General features: G+C 35.5%; 1 protein-coding gene across 2 annotated transcripts; it reads left to right on the forward strand.

Annotated features, from left to right (window-relative positions):
* Positions 1–1,453: 1,453 nt before the first annotated feature.
* Positions 1,454–24,500, forward strand: LOC121390243. Of its 2 annotated transcripts, XM_041522027.1 has the most exons (11): positions 1,454–1,635; positions 2,672–2,840; positions 3,353–3,501; positions 4,896–5,013; positions 7,943–8,001; positions 13,512–13,628; positions 15,453–15,539; positions 20,842–20,911; positions 21,610–21,696; positions 23,368–23,456; positions 24,168–24,500. In XM_041522027.1, exons 1-10 carry the CDS (start codon positions 1,528–1,530, stop codon positions 23,445–23,447), a joined length of 1,044 nt encoding a protein of 347 aa, XP_041377961.1. In that variant the 5' UTR covers positions 1,454–1,527; the 3' UTR covers positions 23,448–23,456; positions 24,168–24,500. The 2 variants fall into 2 exon arrangements, with proteins under 2 accessions (XP_041377961.1, XP_041377969.1); XM_041522035.1 differs by lacking the exon at positions 23,368–23,456.
* The last annotated feature ends 294 nt before the right edge of the window (positions 24,501–24,794 follow it).

A 24,794-nucleotide genomic window follows, 5' to 3' on the forward strand; every position in this document is an offset into this window, starting at 1 on the left:
CTACCCATTGAGCCTTGCGGAGCACTCACTCAGGGTTTGGAGTCGGTATCTGGATTAAAAATTCCATGCCTCGACTGGGATCCGAACCCAGTACCTACCAGCCTGTAGACCGATGGCCTGCCACGACGCCACCGAGGCCGGTCCGATTTGGACTAGGTATGGAATATTTGAAATGCACTTTCCACGTGCAAACATAATATTGTCTTTAATTATTTGGAATTTGAAATAACCTCAGAGTATGTTGAAGGGAATCATGTCATCATTTTGCTTCATAAAATTTCAAGATATGGCAACAATAATATATTATGTAGACTTACATAATTTTTGAATGCAATAAAGTCAAAAATAATATCTAAAAATTAAATTATTTTTGGAGTGACCCAATTGAGAACACTAATTTAATACACAATTTAAAGTATCTGATTACAAATGAAAAAGCTTCCGGAATAAATTTATAACTTTAAAAACATATATAAAATAAGGTCACATAAAAAAAATTACTTGTTTAACATCCCCGCCCAACCTGAGAAATGCCCCCGACCTCCAAATATTTTTTATTTAAAAAACCCACTTCAAATAAAGTGTAAAAACTTTCAAAACAATGTTTTCCCGCCTATTATAGTTATTGTGCAATAAATGAATAGGGTTAACAGGTATGGCAAAATATTCACTGCTAGAGATTGAACTGCATGAGATGACTGTCATTGGAGTGCTGTTACAACTTTTCAAACAGGCGTTTGAGTTTTTATCTGCATGTAAATGTGCAGTAAAGTTGGTTCTGAGACCATTGTGACAAACTTGTGCTGTTGGGCTTCTCAGAACTAAATTTCACTCACTGTACATGTACTCCAGGGTGTTACAACAAAAACAAGTTCTGCCTTGTTTACACATCTTTAATACATTGACGCTTTAATAGTTGAACTTTCATTTAAACAAAGATTTTACAACAATTTTAATGGTTTTCTTGTGCAATTTCTAGCTTGAAAGTTTCTATGGTCTTCTGTACATTTCTATCATGCCTTCTGACAATGAATACCATGGTTAGATATCTTCTTCCTGCACTCCCCCCATTCTACATACAAAATAAAAAATAAAAATAAAAACCTCCCTCCCTTGCTGAAAAAATTTAAATGGGTGGACGCCAAACAAGTAGGCTATTATTATTTTTATGTGGCCTAATATAAAAACTACCCCAATAACAAATGTTAAATTAATTATTGTTATTATTAATATTATGTCTATATATTAAACATTAGCATTCCAACTTCTTTTTTCACATCAAACACATCTATGTATAGTAATAGTTTAAATACAAAATGCGATCGACAATGCTACTTTAAGGTTTGGTAAGCTATAACCTAAATGTTGATTCGTCAAACTAATTTTGTAAGCGAAAGAATTATTGGCTGAAATAAAACGAGCTATATTTAGAACTCATGTGACTCTGGGGATACCTTCCTGTAATGTAAACACCAATTTCTGCAAAATGAAGTTTAAGTGATCTGTACTGATCGCATTTAACGCAGAATGGAGCCAGAACCGCCTGCTTCTGAAAACAAGACTTCGTCTGGAGACTACAGTAAATATGGCATAACAAATGTGACAAAATACACCAAAACAACTGCGTTTGGCAAGGTACACGGTTGCTTTCACATGTCTTTTGTCGAGTTCCGCGTTTGTGTTGTTTAACCGGTGCCACAGTTTGTTCTGTACGGAATAAATGCCATTAAAATACAGTATACGTTTGTACGTTTTAAAGTAATATATGCTGTCTGACATAACTAGCATATTTTAAAATATATTTAATTAAACTGGATGCGTTAATTGTAAAATAAATAAATGCAAATCTACGATTGAAATTAAAACGCCCCCATTATGATTATCCCCTCATCAATAACTGTATGGTTATAATAAATACATGATTATTATATATAATACCTATGTTACACTTGCTCCCTACTATCCTGTCTGTGGGATGCTAGATATAAAATATCCATTACTGCTAATCGGAAAGAGTAACCCATTGCATGGTCACATGATGGTGGCAGTGGGCTTCCTCTCTCATTATCTGTCTGGCCCAGCTCAACGAATCCAGCCCTGAGATCACCTAAGTACATAATTACCGTATGCTTTTAAGGTGATCTTAGTGCTAAGATGGCTTCGTGGAATGGGGCCCAGGGGCCTAATTCACAAAGGTCTTTTAGGCTCTGCTAGACAACAAAGCATCCTCTTTGTAAGTCTTTTAGCATCGCACTGCGAGATCGCAATGTTGCAACAGTTTAGTGATAAGCTCTACCTTTAAAATAGGGCAAAACCATATGACCCTTGTGTGAATTATACCATTTGTAGTTTTATTGATTTATGGCTTTCAAGGTCTAAATATATGGGAAAGTGTGTGTGCATATTTGTATTTACCATGAGTGACATCAAGTAAAAAATAGTAGTAGATGTCTAGTTAACTTCTGGAAATTATTAATTCTCTGTGTAATACAAGTTTACATGTGTGTGAACATATGACAGTTAAACATCAGAGAACATTTTTAGTTAAAACATTAAACAGTAGTTGCTAATCAATTGTCAATTGACGAGAAATATCGCTGATCAAGATTTTAAAAACAAAATGTTTCCTGAACATTTAAAATGAAGTAACTCAGACATTTTTTTTGTTCAGACAAAGACGTTTGCTGGATTACATCCAATAGAATGGGCTTTCTTGGTGATTTCATCCGTGAACATTCTCGCTGCAATTGGTCTGACTCTGTATCGCATGATCGTTGTCATACAAGACGACCCAGGATCTTCTGACTTCACATTCACACTGCTGCTACTTATAAATGCAGGTACGTCTACATAATGTTATCTTTGTATCTGGTAGACGATTTCTGAATGTAAATTTAGAATTCTCATCACTTAAGTCTCTCCTAATGCTATTTTGTCCATCCACCTATTCATCCAATCATCCATCCATTATGTTCCTCCATCCATTCTGTTACTCCATTCATTCATCCATGCACCCATCCATCCTGTTTGTTCATCCACCCATCCTTTTCATCCATTCATCCATATATTCATCCATCCATTTAATTCATCCATCCATCCATCCATCCACCCACCCGTCCATCCACCCATCCATCCATAAATCCATCCATTAATTAGATGATGTAATTAGATTTATAAATTTCCATATACCACTAAAAGTAAAATGTTTATAAATTTTCCTTAGTGTAACATTAAAATAAAAGTGCACAGTGAAAATAGTTTTAGACTTATGTTTTAAAATACCTAAAACTATATTTATGACACATTTGTTAATACCACATTAATGTTTGTTCAATGTGTGTTTCTCTTATAGCATTCTCTGGGTTCTATGTCATCCACGGTGTATTCCGAGAGCGGGTTTATGAGCTGTATGCACTGATTGCCGCCATCTTGGTTGTGACAATGTACTGTATTTTGGAGTATGCAGCGTTCAATGTGGATGGAAGGACAACAGTGAAATTGGTGAACTTTTAATAGTTTTATACATTTATTGTGAAACACTATGTTATACTGAACACATCCTTTCTACCTGTTATTCTTCTGCCAACTGATCTATCCATCCATCCATTCTTCCTTCCATCCAATCATTATTCCATCCATTCTTCCATTCATCCATCCATCCATCCATCCATCCATCTATTCATCCATCCATACATTCATTCATTGATTCATCCATCCATCCATCCATCCATCCATCCATCCATCCAGACACACACACACACACACACATATTCAGTAAAGATAGACTATTAATGGCATCTATCCATTCATACCCGCATCCATCCACCTGCAAACCTACCCATCCATCCATCCATCCATCCATGCATACATCCATACATTCAGATGTATTTTGTTATAAATATGTTAGTGACAGGTTGTCTTTTCAACTGTTATTCCTCAGTCCATCTATCTAAGATAGAAAGGAAAATAATATTTATTTAATAACACCTCAGACTGCTATTTGGTGTCTATGGCATTAAAACCCCACCTTGATCAAGAAAAAAACATAAAGGAAACCCTGTTAACATACAAGGAAGGAAGGAAATGTGTTATTTAACGACACACTCAACACATTTTATTTACGCGTTGGACACTGGTTGGGACAAGAAACCACAAATAGAGGGCAATTAGTCCTGTGACCTGTTGCACCTAAGTTATGCGCTTTGCCACTGAGTTACATCCTGCCTCTGAAGATGGGAACCAATATCAAATCATTTATTGTCGAGTGTCTGTTTTAAATCAGACAACATCTTTACTTCAGAACAGTTTGCACATTCCTGCACATCCAAATTCTTCTCTTTTTTTGTTTTAGTAAAACATCTAATAGAATACATGCAGGGGCGGGGGCAGTTGCCTCCCTGAGAATCTCACTTTTTTTTTTTTTTTTTTTACTCCAGAAAATAGCATACATATCTCAGGGTTTAATTTGTATAGTGTTTCATTTGTTTATAAAAAGTAGTGCCCCCCCCCCAACATAGGATTTTGATCAGGGTACGGCCCTGACATGTACCACCACATTTTACACCTAAATTGTATTTGTCTTTCATGTTTGAAATCAGACAACATTTGCAGTTTTCACATTCCTTTGCATCCAAACTCTTCGGGTTTTTTTTTTGTAAATAATAATAATTTCAATTTTGTTTGACATAAGAAGAAAATTAAAAGTGTTTTGGAAATAACCAAAAACACTATTTTTATGTCGAATATTGAAAACAGTCGGCTCAGAAATAAATAAATTGTAATAAATTCCAGGACATGAACAAAGATGTTCCCTGTGGGACGGACTATAGTAGTCATACATGTACACTACACCACCACGGTTTACATATAAATTGTTTGTTGTTTTTGTCTTTCAGGTTCGAGTAGTCCTTGTATCCGTCCTGGCACCACCCAACATTTTTCTTGCTTGGAAGGTTGCACGTAATTTTGGTTATCTCGAATTCAAGATTGTTGGAGCATCGGCAATTTTGCAAAGTATGTTACATGATAATTTTTAATTTATTTTAGAAATTGATTAAAAATACTTGCATATACTATTGTATCAGAATTTTAGCTGCTTTTCTTTTCTTAAAGGGACACACCCTAGTTACGGCTAGTTGTTAACCATTACGGCGTTGTTTTTCTCTATTAAACCCATTTTTTCACAAATAAAATTGCACTTTACTTACTGTTTATTATTTAGAATATACATTTCCATTCACCTGAAGTGTTTTTTGGTAATCCTGGTAATCCTGGTGTTTGTAATACCACAAAATGCATTTTTCGTATTTCTGAAAAACGGACGCACGTTTGAGAAAAAAACGTTGAGCAGACAAGGTCTAATCTATTTTTAGACGGGATATTTCCATTTCAATGTCACAGACGTTGGTATACCACATGACAGTTATCATTTTGGTTCGGTTTGTTTTCTCGTGCATGGTTCGCGCAATCAACATCCAATTTGTTGTTCATTTGTGAGATTTTTCTTCACAGTTCGTGAACATTTTCAGTAACAATAAAGTTCAGACAAGTAAGTATCTCAATACAAAACGTTACAAACCGTTAAAACCAATAATTTTGCTAAGTCCTACAATATCTGGAGAGGGGATACAACCAGGACAGAACAGTTGGAACATGTCCAGGAGAGGTGAAAAGAACGCACCCCAAGTCTGTGAAATTTGTTGTGACGTAGGCATTGTTGTGCTTCGAGCGACATCTACCGGTGACATCAGAATACTAACTTTCAAAATTATTTCAAGCAATTGGGACATGGGGATTCCCATGGTATTTATCGATATAAAACCAGTTTTTTCACTCCATTTGATAAAAATGTGATCTAAGTGTGTTACAGGTTTGTAGATTAACCAAATTATAATTTATTTTCACTGGATGGAACTAGGGTGTGCGGCTTTAAGGTTAAGGTTATAATTTGGAAGGGAGGATAACTAAGTTTACAACTGATCTGATAACTTTGTTTTGGAAGGGGAGTAAATGTCACAAGTTTATTATCAGCACTTTCTGACCATGTCAAGTTTGAGGAGTCTTGATTTCATAGTCTTATAATGGAATTGTGTAATAAATTATACATGCACACATATAATAAATGAAATAATAATATTATTTTACACATTTAAGCATAATATATTAGTAAATAGGTTTAAACAATATTTATTGCTGTTAAAAAATAAGCAAGTTGTGGATTGCTAGCAGGCTAAAGGAACTATTAAATGTATAATTATAATATAATACGTTCTGACCACTTTTCCTCATTTGATATGTACTGCCCACTGCCTTCTTTGTACTTATTTGGTGCCACATTTTCGCGAGGATCTTTTTGCGCTCAGGTCCAGTCGACTATCGTACAGACATTGTGCTAAATATTGCATACAAAGATGAATTCGATAAATGCAACTGTAATGGAGGCTGCCATCTTTGTTAGTTAACAGAAGTGATGACCGGCCTCAGTGGTGTCGTGGTTAAACCATCGGACATAAGGCTGATAGGTACAGTGTTCGCAGCCTGGTACCGGCTCCCACCCAGAATGAGTTTCAACAACTCAGTAGGTAGGTGTAAGACCACTACACCCTCTTCTCTCTCACTAACCACTAACAACTAACCCACTGTACTGGACAGACAACCCAGATAGCTGAGATGTGTGCTCAGGACAGTGTGCTAGGATCTTAATTTGGATATAATCATGGAAATATATTGAAGAAAGAAAGAAAGAAGAGACTTTGTATATAACCTCAGCTAATGAGGGCTGGCTATCAACATGGTGGCCTTTGTTTAAGTGGCGGTAGCCCCGTGTAAGACCGCCACACTCCATATAAACGTTTGTGTGCATAGCATGAATTATATCTCGTATATGTATGTTTATCCTGCAACCACTGTTTCTATTGACAAATTATAATGACCAATTAAAGCAAAGTCATAAACGTATACTAGCAGACTATGTCTTTTGACGTCACTCATATGACGTCATACGCATAGCTACATTACAAAATTGCTCATTTGACCTCTAGGTCATTGTACAATGTGGCTGAAATAACAGAAATAATGGCTTTTCCCCTTAATTTTTATGGTCTGCATGATAAAGATAATAACTAGTTACTGACATTGGATATCTGCTTTATCCTGTTCAGGCCGAATGAGAAATTCCCATTCTTAAATGTACCTTCACAGGATAAAGCCGATATCCGACATCGTTAAGTAGTTATTCTCTATTTATCTGTAGCTGACACATATTAATAATTATTAATGCACATGATGATGTATTTTTATGAACAGTCCATGCAGCTTTGTGATCAGTAAAATCAACAAATATTTGTTTAACGATAATGTGAGCCCATTGACTTATTTCGATTGTAGAGGGGTGGGAGGTAGCTCAGTGATAAAGCAATTGCATGAGGTGCCACAGGTCACAAGATTTATGACTCTCAAAGGACACAGTTATTTTTTTTATCGCAACCAGTGCTCCACAACTGATCATTAAAAAAGCTGTGGTGTTTACTGTCATGAGTATAGGAAAGTACATATAAATGTAGTGAAAAATTGAGATATGCATGTTTTTTGTTGTTTTTTTTATATGTTTTTTTAAGTCACATGATTTCATTTGAACCAATTCAAGCATTTATAATTTTGTTGAACTTTGTTGTTATTATTTCTCCTTAGCAGTAAAATAAAATTTGAAATACTTTGACCAAATCATGCTATGGTATGATGTTGTTTTAAAAAACAGAACAAAACAGGGTGTGTGTTTATTTTGTTGTGGAGGATGGGAACAAAAGGAAGTCTTGCTAGGGCTGAAATCTTAGGATAGTTCCTGTAATTAATTTGTGCAATATTTCTTGTATTTTCTCTCAAGTTTTTTGCTTTCAACAATAATTCCATGAAAACCAAGTACAATTTCATTCTTCTATTGCAGACATGTACAGACAAGCTGCCATATTTTCGTGTTTCTTAAAGATGGATTTACAAGCAGCAGTAAGTAGACATATTTAATACAGACATCAGATCTTACTAACAGAGCCAAGTTTATGCCTCTGTCAGGAGATCTGAAAAAAGCCAATGTTATTACAAATCCAGAAGACCTTCATTTGACCAATTAAAAACACAGCCAGTGTTGATGTGTTAATGTTGAACTCAGTTGTAACACATTCAGAATAAGTGTTCATGGTTAAAGGTCATCTCGACATGGAATGGCATCAGATGTCAGTTGTAACACATTCAGAATAAGTGTTCATGGTTAAAGGTCATCTCGACATGGAATGGCATCATATGTCAGTTGTAACACATTCAGAATAAGTGTTCATGGTTAAAGGTCATATCGACATGGAATGGCATCATATGTCAGTTGTAACACATTCAGAATAAGTGTTCATGGTTAAAGATCATATCGACATGGAATGGCATCAGATGTCAGTTGTAACACATTCAGAATAAGTGTTCATGGTTAAAGGTCATCTCGACATGGAATGGCATCATATGTCAGTTGTAACACATTCAGAATAAGTGTTCATGGTTAAAGGTCATATCGACATGGAATGGCATCATATGTCAGTTGTAACACATTCAGAATAAGTGTTCATGGTTAAAGATCATATCGACATGGAATGGCATCATATGTCAGTTGTAACACATTCAGAATAAGTGTTCATGGTTAAAGGTCATATCGACATGGAATGGCATCAGATGTCAGTTGTAACACATTCAGAATAAGTGTTCATGGTTAAAGATCATATCGACATGGAATGGCATCATATGTCAGTTGTAACACATTCAGAATAAGTGTTCATGGTTAAAGATCATATCGACATGGAATGGCATCATATGTCAGTTGTAACACATTCAGAATAAGTGTTCATGGTTAAAGGTCATATCGACATGGAATGGCATCAGATGTCAGTTGTAACACATTCAGAATAAGTGTTCATGGTTAAAGATCATATCGACATGGAATGGCATCATATGTCAGTTGTAACACATTCAGAATAAGTGTTCATGGTTAAAGATCATATCGACATGGAATGGCATCATATGTCAGTTGTAACACATTCAGAATAAGTGTTCATGGTTAAAGATCATATCGACATGGAATGGCATCATATGTCAGTTGTAACACATTCAGAATAGGTGTTCATGGTTAAAGGTCATCTCGACATGGAATGGTGTCAGATGTCAGTTGTAACACATTCAGAATAAGTGTTCATGGTTAAAGGTCATCTCGACATGGAATGTCTGATTTTTATAATGGTTTAAAGTTAAAAGTTTGTTTTTGTTTAACGACACCACTAGAACACATTGATATATTTATCATCGGCTATTGGATGTCAAACATTTGGTAATTTGACATATAGTCTTAGAGAGGAAACCCGCTTCATTTTTCCATTAGTAGCAAGGGATCTTTTATATGCACCATCCCACAGACAGGATAGCATGTACCACAGTCTTTGAAATAGCCCAATGGCCCCACCAACAGGGATCGATCCCAAATCGACTTTTATAATGGAGATCAAACAATAGGGCTGTACCTAGCCAAAAATAATTAGTGGTGCAATGATAGATGATCAAAGTTAAGTAAAGTTTGTTTTATTTAACGATGCCACTAGAGCACATTGATTTTTTATCTTATCATCGGCTATTGGATGTCAAACATATGGTCATTCTGACACTGGTTTTTTTAGAGGAAACCTGCTGTCGCCACATAGGCTACTCTTTTATGACAGGCAGCAAGGGATCTTTTATTTGCGCTTTCCATGGGCCACAAACCATGGCCTTTGTTGAACCAGTTATGGATCACTGGTCGGTGCAAGTGTTTTACACCTACCCATTGAGCCTTGCGGTGCACTCATTCAGGGTTTGGAGTCGGTATCTGGATTAAAAATCCCATGCCTCGACTGGGATCCGAACCCAGTACCTACCAGCCTGTAAACCGATGGCCTAACCATGACGTCACCAAGGCCGGTGATATAGGATCATTTCTAACTAAACTAAAATTACATTTTCTTTTAATTACAACCCCCCTCCCCCTCCTCCCTCACCTATTAGGTACATCCCTGAAGCAGAGGTACAGTATAAGATCTGATTTTAGTCATAATGTGAACAACTTGTACTTAGTTTCAGCAGCATTTGTCATTTCAATATAACATTTTATTCATGGTATGTGCTGTCCTGTCTGTGGGAAAGTGCACATAAAAGATTCATTGCTGCTATTGAAAAAATGTAGTGGGTGTTCACTGATCAAACATTTTGGTATCCGATAGGTGATGATTAATCAATGTGCTCTAGTGGTGTAGTTTTGGTATGTGCTGTCCTGTCTGTGGAAACATGCATGTAAAAGATTGATTGCTGCTAGTGGAAAAATGTAGTGGGTGTCCAATGATCAAAAGTTTGATATCTAATAGCTGATAATTAATCAATGTGCTCTAGTGGTGTAGTTTTTATATCATCTCTTTAAAATGCTTGGTATATCAGGCCCTTCAGCCTCTGTCACATTCACCTTATCACAGAAGTTTGTTATATATCAGTCAGTCAGTCAGTGTGCATCCACAATCCCCACCCCCAAATTTTGAAGTGCCCCCAGAATATAGTGTTTAGGAGATGAATACAATTAATTTATTGTTTTTTTTAGTCAGGAACATGTAATATCTTGTCTAGCTTAGTTGGTGGAATATTCGCCTGAGGTGCTTGCATTGTAGGATCAAATCACCTCAGTGGACCCATTCTCTGATTGGTTTTTTCCTGTCCCAGCCAGTGCCCCATGGCTGATATCTCAAAGTCCTTGGTATGTACTGTTATATCTGGGAAAGTGAATTTAAGAGATCCTTTGCTACTAATGGAAAAATGTAGCGGGTTTCCTTTAAGACTTCATGTCAAAAATTACTAAATGTTTGATATCCAGTGGCCAATGTTTAATAAATCAATGTGCTCTAGTGGTGTTGTTAAACAAAACAACCTTTAACTTTAGCTTGATATTTCCGTGGAAGATTACCATATACACGTAGATAATACATGTTAGTCTACTTTTGAATACTGCCGATGTCATGTTACAACATTGCATCCTCTCCCTGAATACAGGAGGTGCCCTTTTCAAATGTTTGTGGCCCATCCCTAGAAAAATCCTTCATCTGGCCCTACCGGCCTCAGTGGCGTCGTGGTTAGGCCATCGGTCTACAGGCTGGAAGGTAATGGGTTCAGATCCCAATCGAGGCATGGGATTTTTAATCCAGATACTGACTCCAAACCCTGAGTGAGTGCTCCGCAAGGCTCAGTGGGTAGGTGTAAACCACGTGCACCGACCAGTGATCCATAACTGGTTCAACAAAGCCATGGTTTGTGCTATCCTGCCTGTGGGAAGTGCAAATAAAAGATCCCTTGCTGCTAATCGGAAAGAGTAGCCCATGTAGTGGTGACAGCGGGTTTCCTCTCAAAATCTATGTGGTCCTTAACCATATGTCTGACGCCATATAACCGTAAATAAAATGTGTTGAGTGCGTCGGTAAATAAAACATTTCTTTCTTTCATCTGGCCCTGAATTTCTCATCTTGTAGGGGCGGGACGTAGCTCAGTGGTACAGCGCTCACTCGATGCGCGGTCAGTATGGGATCGATCCCCATTGGTGGGCCCATTGGGCTATTTCTCGTTCCAGCCAATGCACGACTGGTATATCAAAAGCTGTGGTATGTGCTACCCTGTCTGTGTGATGATGCATATAAAAGATCCCTTGCTGCTTATTGAAGTGGCAACAGCGGGTTTCCTCTCTCAATATCTGTGTGGTCCTTAAACATATGTCTGACGTCATATAACTATAAATAAAATGTGTTGAGTGCGTCGTTAAATAAAACATTTCCTACATTTCCTTCTCATCTTGTCATTGTTCATGAAAATCTTTAGCTCATATATCAGATACATTAATTCTATCTGCATGTTTTGTGGTTATTAAACTTCTGACAGAAAGTGACACATCTGACAAAGTGTTTGAAAGACTGGGACATTGCGTGACATTTGAGCACCCATATAAATCTATTCTTATGGGGGTCTTTTAGTACAGCAGTGTCTTTGAGTGAAAATTCAAAAGGTACAATGAGGTGAAAGTTTATTAATGAATCAAGTAATCAGCTGTGACAAAAGTTTAAGACTTTATATACGATAGTTTTAAAAATAAAACCCTGCTATTATTAGACCCTATCTGTCCAACCGGAGGGGACTATAGATTTCTATCTGTCTGTGTCTGTCTGTCCCACATATAGTTATCCAGATGTAACAACTGGCAAATTTTATTTTAATTTGGCAAAAAAATATTGTTTTATAATTGATATTTTTGTGGAAAATAGTTATAGGTTTTGCATTTTTTAGATAATTTAGCAAAACTTTCTGATCACCCAGAGCTAGCCTTGCCTCAAGATATTGAGCTTTACCAAGTTATAATCAAGTTTGACTTTCTTGGCGATTTACCCATTTTTGACAGTTGTGACCTTTGAACTTCGGAGTTATGAAAAACAAAATTCAGGATTTTTAATTTTTTTTAATGCTTCAAGATATTGAGCTGAAATTTTGTGTTTAGATTTTTTAGATCAAATTTTAATTTTACGGCAATATACCCATTTTTGGCAGAGTTATGGACATTGAACTTTGGAGATATGAAAATTTGTTGGGCTCAGTAAGAGAAATATATTGCTGTAGCAGTACTCTCAGAATGCTTGCTAATGTTGCATTTAATGTAGCTTCAGTAGTTGCCCACTGCTGAACCTTTCTGTACATTTATTTTTAAAGTAAACCAAAGTTCTAAGTTGCAATCCTTTCAAGTTATAAATGTATTAATATGTTAATTAATAGCCCAGTGGTAAAGTGCTTGCTTCATGAGTGGTCGGTTTAGGATCGATCCCCATCGGTGGCCCCATTTGGGCTATTTCTTGTTCCAGCCAGTACTTCACAACTGGTGTAACAAAGGCTGTGGTATGTACTATCCTGTCTGTGGGATGGTGCATATAAAAGATCCCTTGCTGCTAATCAAAAAGAGTAGCCCATGAAGTGTCGACAGCGGGTTTCCTCTGTCTATATCTCTGTGGTCTTTAACCATATGTCTAAAGCCATATAACCGTAAATAAAATGTGTTGAGTGCGTGTTAAATAAAACATTTCCTTCCTTCCTTCCTTCCTTCCTTCCTAATCAGACAGCATCTTCTCCAATGATTGCAGTATTATCAGTAGTTGGTTCAAAACACACTGTTAATCCATTCCTTTGCACAAATATCACTTAATTATAATCCCATCATATACATAAGACATTAACTATTTATGGTAAATGTTATTTTTGAAAATTAATGTTCCTCTTGTATTATTCTCTCAGTACATATCAAGCACTCTAGTACAGAATGAGTAATATTAAGCAGTCAATTGGCTGAACAGGCCACTTGTTGATACAGCTTTAAATGGCTTCTTAATACGGGTTTTACTGGTTTTATTGGAGTACCTTTATATTTGTCATCTTTGTAGATTAGTTTTGTGATCCTGGCACTTAAAGAAGGAACTGACTTGACTATCCAGGAGCAGATAATCCTTGGTATTGGAATCCCGTACTCTCTGGTTTGGTCGGTTGGTGGCTGGATTATGGTAAGTGTGAATTCGAAACTAACTTCACATTACCCAGATTTGCATTTAAAACCACAACACCAACATCAACACAAACAATAAACAGGAGAGTGAAAAATTACACTTCTCAAACACAACTGAAAAACTAACTAAAAGTATGAACAAGTGCCCTTTTTAGTTTAAATGTTTCCCTTTTTGTGTGCAGAACACCCAGAAGTACATGTGGAGACTAGGGAAGAGATGCTATGTTACCGGTCCTTTACTTTTATTCCATTGCTTCCCCAAATTGTTGTTCATAATTGGTTTCAATAAATTTATTATTTGGTTGGCAATCAATGTATGAAGACAAATTAGATGTCCACTTTCCACATGTGATAATTATCTCCAATGATCCTTAATGTTTCTTCATCTAGTATCGATATCAGTTACCAACATGTTAGTTTACGGTAATGTCATGATTCGACTTGGGAATAATCGAACTTAAGGTCTGTGGCAAAATCATATTTTTCAAAATAATTAGTGTTAGATGGAAAAGTTGGGGAGAAATTAAATATTTTGAGTCATGTTAATTTATGACCCACATAATTATTAGTTGACAAAATTGGTTAGATTTATCATTAAAATCTTAGCAGTCACATTTCAGCTTATTAAAAGCAGACAAGGATGTTCACATTTTTTTTTAATCTTAGACAAAGTTTAAAAAATACAATACATGTTTTCAGTTCAGTAAAAGATAGCAATGATGTGACTTTGGTTATTGTGGAATGAATTCAGTAAACCATTAAAAGTGGCAAAAAAAATTTTTTTAAATTAAAATTTGGAATACTATTTTTGTATTTCGTTCACTGTAGAATGAATTAACGAGATGCCAAAATGAAATTCTGCCAATGAAAACAAATTGTAAATACTACAAATCTGATCTAGAGGCAGTGACTCAATTCAAGGGAGACTACTCTTATTATTAATTTTGTTGTCTGTAGTCACTAGGTGTTTGAGAACCTAGTTACGTATTTGGGAAAACTGTCAAATCCAATTCAATAACAAAACTTTAAATTTCTATTAGATTAGGTGATTTGATTTAAACACAATGAGCTGAAATTTTTGAAGCCTGTTATTGACGTACATATATGATATACATGTGTAAGTACTTACATTTACAATGCTTAGACAATTGCATCTAAGAAAAACAGGCTTCATAAATTTGGCCCAATTGTCCCAGAACATATACCTTTTTCGTTCAGTGTATTAGTTTGTTTATTAGTTTGTATAATATTTGTAACCAACTATATATTTTATATAAATTAACTTTTTTCCTCCATCTTGACAATAAGATGTTCAGAAAGTTTTTCAGCCATTGGTACACATAATCTGTTTTATAATGACTTAATCCACATCATGTGGCATCCTTATCACAAGGTGTCAGTTTCATTAAAGCTACATTTGGCTGTGACCTGGATTGTAAGTAAAATCTAAAAGGAGTTTTTAAAAAATGTGAAGAAAACAAATGTTATTGACCTATTCTAAATATTTAAATATTTTTTTTAAATACTCGAGATTACAAGGTTAAATGTTAGGTGATTGATTTTTCATTTCATTACTGATAATTGCCAAAACTGTTACCTACCAAACGTATATTTTAAGAAATATACTATATTAGAAAGATGGCCATCTATGTCCTTATTTGAGAGCATGCAGTTTACAGTTTTTAAAACAAAAATATTAGTTATTTCTGCTAGTTTTAAATGTCTAGTCAGAATATATAGATTGAATATGCCTTCAAATGCATAAATATCATATTACGTTGCATATTTTGATCCCACTGTTGACATTCTACTTGTTTTTCAGTTACGACGTGAACTCAAACATGCTTCTTGGGCATTTGCAGTGTTTGGTTTAGTGAAACCTGCATACTATTTGTATAAAATTATCACAGTAAGTATTTTTAGGAGGTAGGGTTATTATCATTGTTTTCCTTGAGAGTTTTCTGCAATTTATTTTTCTGCCAGTAGGGGAACATTATAAATAAATAAAAAGAGGATAATAAATGAGTTACCAGTTATTATCAAATTTATGTCCCAACTGAAATAATTTTCAGTTGTCACAAGCTTTAGCGAGTGACAAATAAAAATTATTTCACGAGGGACATAAATTTGATAATAATTGGTACCAAGTTTGTTATTCTATTTATTACTTCAGCTATTTTTTTTTCTCGCAAAACCTGTATTTTTTATGCACATGCACGAAGGCCAACCTGTACAGAAACAATGTAAATCACTTTACGCACTGTTCTGAGAATAGCTGTAACTTTGTAATTTAATCAGGTTCATAGATAATTTAAAAAAAAAATCTTTTTATTCTACTACAAAATCTATAATGAATTGCATTAAAATGACATTTTGTTATGAATTTAACACCAAAAACAGAAAGCCACAAACTCTTTAAACTACATGACGTCATTTTGTGTGCTTGCCAAATCGTGATGATGTCATATTTAGTACCGACAAGGTCATTGGTTCGTAAGCGTCAAATTGTCCAATAGTATTGTTCGTTAGTCCAATGCAGAATATTTCTCACTGAGAAAATATGGAAAATATTTTTCCTGTTATGAGTGACTGCTGGTCGTCGATGATTCCCGAAGTATTACACAGTCATCTCTAGTGTTATTCTCTCATATAATAGAATAATGCTAGAGGACACTCGAGCTACACTAAAGCCAGCTTTATATTTAATATCTTTTATCTTGGTTAACTCAAATAAAACATTTGATTTTCATTGGTGAAAATTTCTAATAAATTTCTAATAGATCATGTATATTGTTTTGCTTTCTAAACATCCCACAAGAAAGTATCTTAGTTTGATAGTTATTTTCAGTGCTAGTTGTTAATCAATCCAGCTTCATTTCATTCATTTCATTTCAACATATTTTCGTGCTTATATCCAATTAAGGTTCAAGCACGCTGTCCTGGACACACACCTCAGCTATCTGGGCTGTTTGTCCAGGACAGTGGGTTAGTTGTTAGTTGGTTAGTGGTTAGTGAGAGAGAAGAGGGTGTAGTGGCCTTACACCTACCCATTGAGCCCTTAAGAACTCGTTCTGGGTTGGAACCGGTACCAGGCTGCGAACCCTGTACCTACCAGCCTGTAGTCCGATGGCTTAACCACTGCGCCACTGAGGCCGGTTATCCAGCTTCAGGTATAAATTATATATACATGGATCAGAAAGCAGAACAATACTCAAATTCATATGCTAAATAAAAGTAACTGTGTAAAATGATTTATTTTATAGAAATGAAACACCCCCAACACACACACACACACACCTAATTGATGCCATGAGAGTGTGACAGACATTGATGTGTGCCATTAAGAAAATGTAAAATATTTGTTTCCTTCACCTAAGATAGACTTGGATGAAATGTAGAAAGGGACTGAATACAGAAATTCTAAAAAAAAATAATTCTGGATCATGTTGTTTTCTTTGGTCACATTGACTTCTTGGGTCACGTTGACTTCTTGGGTCACGTTGACTTCTTGGGTCATGTTGACCATCTTTTCTTAGTCCACTAGACTGGGTCAGGCTATATGTGTAACAGACAATCTGTGAATTAAAAACAAAATGATTTTACTGGCCAAGCCAACTTGAAGGTCTCCCTGCGTAGATCACACTAAACCAATCATTAAATCTGATTACAACTGGATTTCAAGAGGCCGCATACCGGCCACTGAACAGTCTTGAATGCATGAAGTTATGACACAACTACGGGTTTCTCATTACCTTTATATCATGTCAAGTCGTGTGACATTACAAATACATAACATTGTAATTGGATAAAACTGCATTTTGTCATTGACTGATGACACACCAACAAATACAGTCTAATACAACTAGAAGTGAATAGCAATTACCACATTTTATTTGTTTGCATTTGGTTTGAGGTGAATTAATTCATTTCTTAATTGAATTTGTTGTGCCAACAAGTGCAAGTAATAGTCTGTGTTGAAAGTCATCAATTCAAATCAAAGTGCTTTGGCTGTGTAGTGTGTTAACAATATTAAAATTGACTGTTCACAAAGAGAAAATGGTTAACTGACATTTTGGGATTCAAAATACACATCAGTTGATTGATGTAAACAAATAAAGACTTGGCAGAGACATCGACAAGAAACAAAATTTGTTCCAGTAATAGAAATGGACAAATGCTTTGTACTGAGACAGTTACACAAAATACACTTTAAAAACAAAAAATCAGTCTCAAAGAATGTGAATTGGTACGAGACTGGTAAAAAGGTTTCTTGTTCTCTACCACTAGCTCACATCTACTAAGAAACTTTGATGGGAGGAGAAAGAACTGATTGTAGCCAAATTAATTTTGATAGTGTTTGTTTACTTCTAGGTTTACTTCCACATATAGAATGATTCGGTTTCTATTAGTTTTGACAGTGTTTATTTACTTCTAGGTTTACTTCCACATATAGAATGATTCGGTTTCTATTAGTTTTGACTTTGTTTATTTACTTCTAGGTTTACTTCCACATATAGAATGATTCGGTTTCTATTAGTTTTGACTTTGTTTATTTACTTCTAGGTTTACTTCCACATATAGAATGATTCGGTTTCTATTAGTTTTGACTTTGTTTATTTACTTCTAGGTTTACTTCCACATATAGAATGATTCGGTTTCTATTAGTTTTGACAGTGTTTATTTACTTCTAGGTTTACTTCCACATATAGAATGATTCGGTTTCTATTAGTTTTGACTTTGTTTATTTACTTCTAGGTTTACATCCACATAGAGGATGATCCGGATTCTATTAGTTTTGACTGTTTATTTACTTCTAGGTTTACTTCCACATATAGAATGATTCGGTTTCTATTAGTTTTGACTGTTTATTTACTTCTAGGTTTACTTCCACATAGAGGATGATCCGGATTCTATTAGTTTTGACTGTTTATTTACTTCTAGGTTTACATCCACATAGAGGATGATCCGGATTCTATTAGTTTTGACTGTTTATTTACTTCTAGGTTTACTTCCACATAGAGGATGATCCGGATTCTTTTAGTTTTGACTGTTTATTTACTTCTAGGTTTACATCCACATAGAGAATGATCCGGATTCTGTTAGTTTTCACTGTGTTTATTTACTTCTAGGTTTACATCCACATAGAGAATGATCCGGAATCTATTAGTTTTGACTGTTTATTTACTTCTAGGTTTACATCCACATAGAGGATGATCTAGATTCTATTAGTTTTGACTGTGTTTATTTACTTCTAGGTTTACATCAACATAGAGGATGATCCGGAATCTATTAGTTTTAACTGTCTTTATTTACTTCTAGGTTTACATCCACATAGAGAGGGATCTGGATTCTATTAGTTTTGACTGTATTTATTTACTTCTAGGTTTACATCCACAGAGGATGATCCGGATTCTATTAGTTTTGACTGTTTATTTACTTCTAGGTTTACATCCACATAGAGGATGATCCGGATTCTATTAGTTTTGACTGTTTATTTACTTCTAGGTTTACTTCCACATAGAGGATGATCCGGATTCTTTTAGTTTTGACTGTGTTTATTTACTTCTAGGTTTACATCCACATAGAGGACGATCCGGATTCTATTAGTTTTGACTGTGTTTATTTACTTCTAGGTTTACTTCCACATAGAGGACGATCCGGATTCTATTAGTTTTGACTGTGTTTATTTACTTCTAGGTTTACATCCACATAGAGGACGATCCAGATTCTATTAGTTTTGACTGTTTATTTACTTGTAGGTTTACATCCACATAGAGAATGATCCGGATTCTATTAGTTTTGACTGTTTATTTACTTCTAGGTTTACTTCCACATAGAGGATGATCTGGATTCTATTAGTTTTGACTGTGTTTATTTACTTCTAGGTTTACATCCACATAGAGGATGATTTGGATTCTATTAGTTTTGACTGTTTATTTACTTCTAGGTTTACATCCACATAGAGGACGATCCGGAATCTATTAGTTTTGACTGTTTATTTACTTCTAGGTTTACATCCACATAGAGGATGATCTGGATTCTATTAGTTTTGACAGTGTTTATTTACTTCTAGGTTTACATCCACATAGAGAATGATCCGGATTCTGTTAGTTTTCACTGTGTTTATTTACTTCTAGGTTTACATCCACATAGAGGATGATCTGGATTCTATTAGTTTTGACAGTGTTTATTTACTTCTAGGTTTACATCCACATAGAGGACGATCCGGATTCTATTAGTTTTGACAGTGTTTATTTACTTCTAGGTTTACATCCACATAGAGGACGATCCGGATTCTATTAGTTTTGACTGTGTTTATTTACTTCTAGGTTTACATCCACATAGAGGATGATCTGGATTCTGTTAGTTTTGACTGTTTATTTACTTCTAGGTTTACTTCCACATAGAGGACGATCCGGATTCTATTAGTTTTGACTGTTTATTTACTTCTAGGTTTACATCCACATAGAGGATGATCTGGATTCTATTAGTTTTGACTGTTTATTTACTTCTAGGTTTACTTCCACATAGAAGATGATCCAGATTCTTTTAGTTTTGACTGTGTTTATTTACTTCTAGGTTTACATCCACATAAAGGATGATCTGGATTCTATTAGTTTTGACTGTGTTTATTTACTTCTAGGTTTACTTCCACATAGAGGATGATCCGGATTCTATTAGTTTTGACTGTTTATTTACTTCTAGGTTTACAGCCACATAGAGGATGATCTGGATTCTATTAGTTTTGACTGTGTTTATTTTCTTCCAGGTTTACATCCACATAGAGGATGATCTGGATTCTATTAGTTTTGACTGTGTTTATTTACTTCTAGGTTTACATCCACATAGAGGATGATCCGGATTCTATTAGTTTTGACTGTTTATTTACTTCTAGGTTTACAGCCACATAGAGGATGATCTGGATTCTATTAGTTTTGACTGTTTATTTACTTCTAGGTTTACTTCCACATAGAGGATGATCCGGATTCTTTTAGTTTTGACTGTGTTTATTTACTTCTAGGTTTACATCCACATAAAGGATGATCTGGATTCTATTAGTTTTGACTGTGTTTATTTACTTCTAGGTTTACTTCCACATAGAGGATGATCTGGATTCTATTAGTTTTGACTGTTTATTTACTTCTAGGTTTACAGCCACATAGAGGATGATCTGGATTCTATTAGTTTTGACAGTGTTTATTTTCTTCCAGGTTTACATCCACATAGAGGATGATCCGGATTCTATTGAAGAGACAATAGTTTACTCCCTCCTTGCTGCAGGTGTGTATAACTTTTTAATAATGTTCTTATCTTTTATTCACTTAAATTGTGCACACATAATATACACATATTATCTTTTTTTTTAGGATATCTAAAATATGACTGATATACATAGAACTTAATAAAAAAAAAAATATTCATGACTTTGTTCTTCATTATAATGGTTGCTGTATTTTAAACCAAAATAGCAATTGTAAAGTGATATGAGGTGTTTTTACTTTATTACTTAACTACATGTACCAAAACAAAACCCCACCAATTTCTGATGTGTAAGAGATAACCATTCAAAAAAACTTTATCACTGACATGGGGCAAGATGTAGCCCAGTGGTAGAGCGTTCGCTTGATGCGTGGTTGGTCTGGGATTGATCCCCATCGATGGACCCATTGGGCTATTTCTTGTTCCAGCCAGTGCTCCACAACTGGTGTAACAAAGGCCGTGGTATGTACTATCCTGTCTGGGATGGTGCATATAAAAGATCCCTTGTTGCTAATCGAAAAGAGTAGCCCATGAAGTGGTGACAGCGGGTTTTCTCTCTCAGTACCTGTGTGGTCCTTAACCATATGTCCGACGCCATATAACCGTAAATAAAATGTGTTGAGTGTGTCGTTAAATAAAACATTTCCATCCTTCCTTCCTTTATCACTGACATGTGAAATACATTCACCAGTCTCTAATTGTTTTTCATGTGCTTACAGGGGCGATAGCTCTGCTGACGTGGTTCATCATTATGGCTGAACTGGTGATAGTTGTTAGAAACTTTGGACAAGGACTTCGAGAAAAAGGTTGGTTTTGATCAGTTTCTTATGATGAAAATGAATGTACCTGTGTGATTTATTTAGAAGATAACCATATGGAGTTTTTAGATTTGTTGGTGTTATTGTCTATTTGATCCCGCAAATGTCATTTTTGACCGAAGGCGTTAGCCTGAGGTGAAAATTTAAACATTTGCAGGCATCAAATAGACAATAACACCCGCAAATCTAAAAACTCCATATGGTTATGTCCATTGTAAACTGAATCGTTTTTCTACAGAACTAACTGTATATTAGGTATTTCTTGAAAAATATACCTGGCTACAATCTAAGTGTTGACCCTTGAATTTTCAACTTCACATGTTCCAATTGCTAATGAAGTCACTTTCTAATGACGTCAATAGCTTTCTGGGTGTTATTGTCATTTGATCCCAGAAAAAGAATGTAATTAACCAGTCACAATACAGAACACACTCCAGTCAGTTTACAGTTTTGTGTACTAAGAGCAAGGGATGTTTTTTGTCTCATGGAAAGGATACCACATACTGGAGCTTCTTGGCCTGTTCCTGTAAAACTTTTGGAGTCTAGACTCAGTCTCAAATGACGTCATACGCATGCAGTTTGTATGGTCTTGCCAGGACGATAAAGTAGCAAACTGTATCAGTCTTGAATTCAGACTCTAAAATGTTTTATAAGCACCAGGTGAGATGTATGAGTGCTACAAGAAAAGTAAAGGAATATATGTTTAACCTTTTTATAGCATGATGGCGCACAGCACGTTGTCAATTTAATTACCTTATTGACTTGAAGGCATGCTGCGCACTGCTATTAGTATTGACATCACAAAAGGCTCGGTCCATGATGTCATTCCAGCACAGACATAAAAAGGTTAAAGGTCATCTCATCATATTTCTTTTTGACCGACCGTTCAAAATTGCGCCCAAATTCCTCAATCAAACTTGCGCACCTTTTCTCTTTGGGCATAATTCTTGCTCCATTCAAAATTCCATAGCACCATTACCCCCCTCTGCCTGCAACCGACCACGGTCGGGCTGCTGGTGCTCACTTGCACCTGCCAGTGCAGGCGGGCCTTCCTCCCCCCCATCCCACCTTTCTGGGCCCAAGACAGGTGTGTGCTACAACAGCTTGCTCTGAATGTGCACGTAAAGCCCTATGACCTGACCTGACCTCACCATATTTTAAATTATAGGTATTGGGCATCTAACATGGTTATATTGACACTTGTTTGAAGATCGACTTGATACCACCTAGGTTACTGCTATCAAATATCAGCAATGGATCTTTTATATTACTGTAACATTTTCATAGAAATGACAGTGCATACCACAGCCATGTGATTTGAATAGACTGTATGTTCTGAGTTATGCTGCCATACTTTTAAATAATCAGCTTTAATTCCATAAATGGAATATATAGTATTATAAGTACATCTGTAATAACAGTTCTTATTTTGTGTTGAGATTCTTCCTTTGTTGCTAAGGTTGACATCCTATAACCAATGATTAATTAATCAATGTCCTCTAGTGGTGTCGTTAAACAAAACAAACTTCTTATTGCTAAGGTAATGTATTCTTAATGTACTATGATATTTTTGTCATTTTGTATTATTCAATGACATATAAAAAATAAATGATTTTCAATTGAATTGTCTTTTACAAGGCTGGTACAATTATGTTTCAGCTTTTCTTCAGAGGGTGTCAGAACGTACTGGGTTGTTGGCAAGTCGCAGAGCAAATATGAACAGTGAGGTGGAGTCTTAAACCAGCTTGGTGTGTTTTACCAATATTCACCATCTTAATGGTCAGCAGGCGTGGGACGTAGCCCAGTGGCAAAATGCATGCCTGATGCGTGGTCTAGGATCAATCCCTGTCACTTGGCCCATTTGGCTATTTCTCGTTCCAGCTAGTGCACCACGACTGGTATATCAAATCAGCATCTTAATGGCCAGCAGGGGCAGGATTTGTCTCAGTTGGTTGGGTGCTGGCTTGAGGTGCTTGCGTTGCAGGATCGAACCACCTCTGTGATTGGGGGTTTTCTCGTTCCATCCCATGTACCACAACTAGTCAAAGGCTGTGTTATGTTCTTTCCTGTCTGTGGAAAAGTGCACGTAAAAGATCCCTTGCTGTATTAAGAAAAATGTAGTGGGTTTTCTTTGATGACTGCGTGTCAGAATTACCAAATGTTTGACATCCAATAGCCGATGATTAATAAATCAATGTGCTCTAGGGGTATCATTTAAACAAAACAAACTTTTTAACTTAATGGTTAGCAAAACACTAGTCATCTTATAAAAACATGTTACAATGTATATGTTTCAGTGTGCATGCAGACAGTGTCAGAATTCACCTGTTACCCAATCTTCAGAGAATCACGAGATGCAAATTAGTGAAGTTGTAAAAATTAAGTGATGTTGTTTAGATGTTTGTACAGTTGGTGAAGAGGCAGACTAATTTTTAAAGATTGTTATGTTTGTGTTTCAGCATTTCAGCATATAGCCTCAGAACATGCTGGTTTACTGGCTGGTACGAGAGCAACGTATGGATCAATGAATACTTGAGTTGGCAGATGTCACTGGAAAGCTGTGATAAAGATTTGTGTATGGAGAAGTCCCGAGTGATGATGGATGGAGATAATTGTTATGTGTTGAGTGATATTCTTGTTTGTTAGTCTTAAAAAACCCTTGTTTTAATGTTGTCACATTTTAATTTTATTTTTTATGCATGAAGTAAATAACTACAATGGCATGTATGTCCATTTAAAAAAAAAACTATAAGTAGTTGTTGTGGTTAAGTATTTAATGTTTTTCATCTTTATTTCTCTGAAAAATATGTTTTTTTAAAGTATTTAATAACAAAATCACAAAAATATATTTAGTTTTCTTTTTAAAAGTGGTATTTTAACATTTACCGTTTGATGAAGAAAAAAAAACTTCTTAAAAATAATGACACATAATCAGAGTTGGTTTGTCCTAGTAGTACACGTAGCACGTGCTTCAGGGGGCCCCGTTGTGATGTGTACATTTATTTTCCCCAGGTCATTTTCCCCTCTCCCGAGGGGTTTGCAAAATATATATCCTGGGAAGGGGTTCCCGCTGTTATTTGTGCTAC

This window comes from Gigantopelta aegis, chromosome 3 (genome assembly GCF_016097555.1).
Source record: "Gigantopelta aegis isolate Gae_Host chromosome 3, Gae_host_genome, whole genome shotgun sequence".
NCBI classification, from domain to species: Eukaryota; Metazoa; Mollusca; class Gastropoda; order Neomphalida; family Peltospiridae; genus Gigantopelta; species Gigantopelta aegis.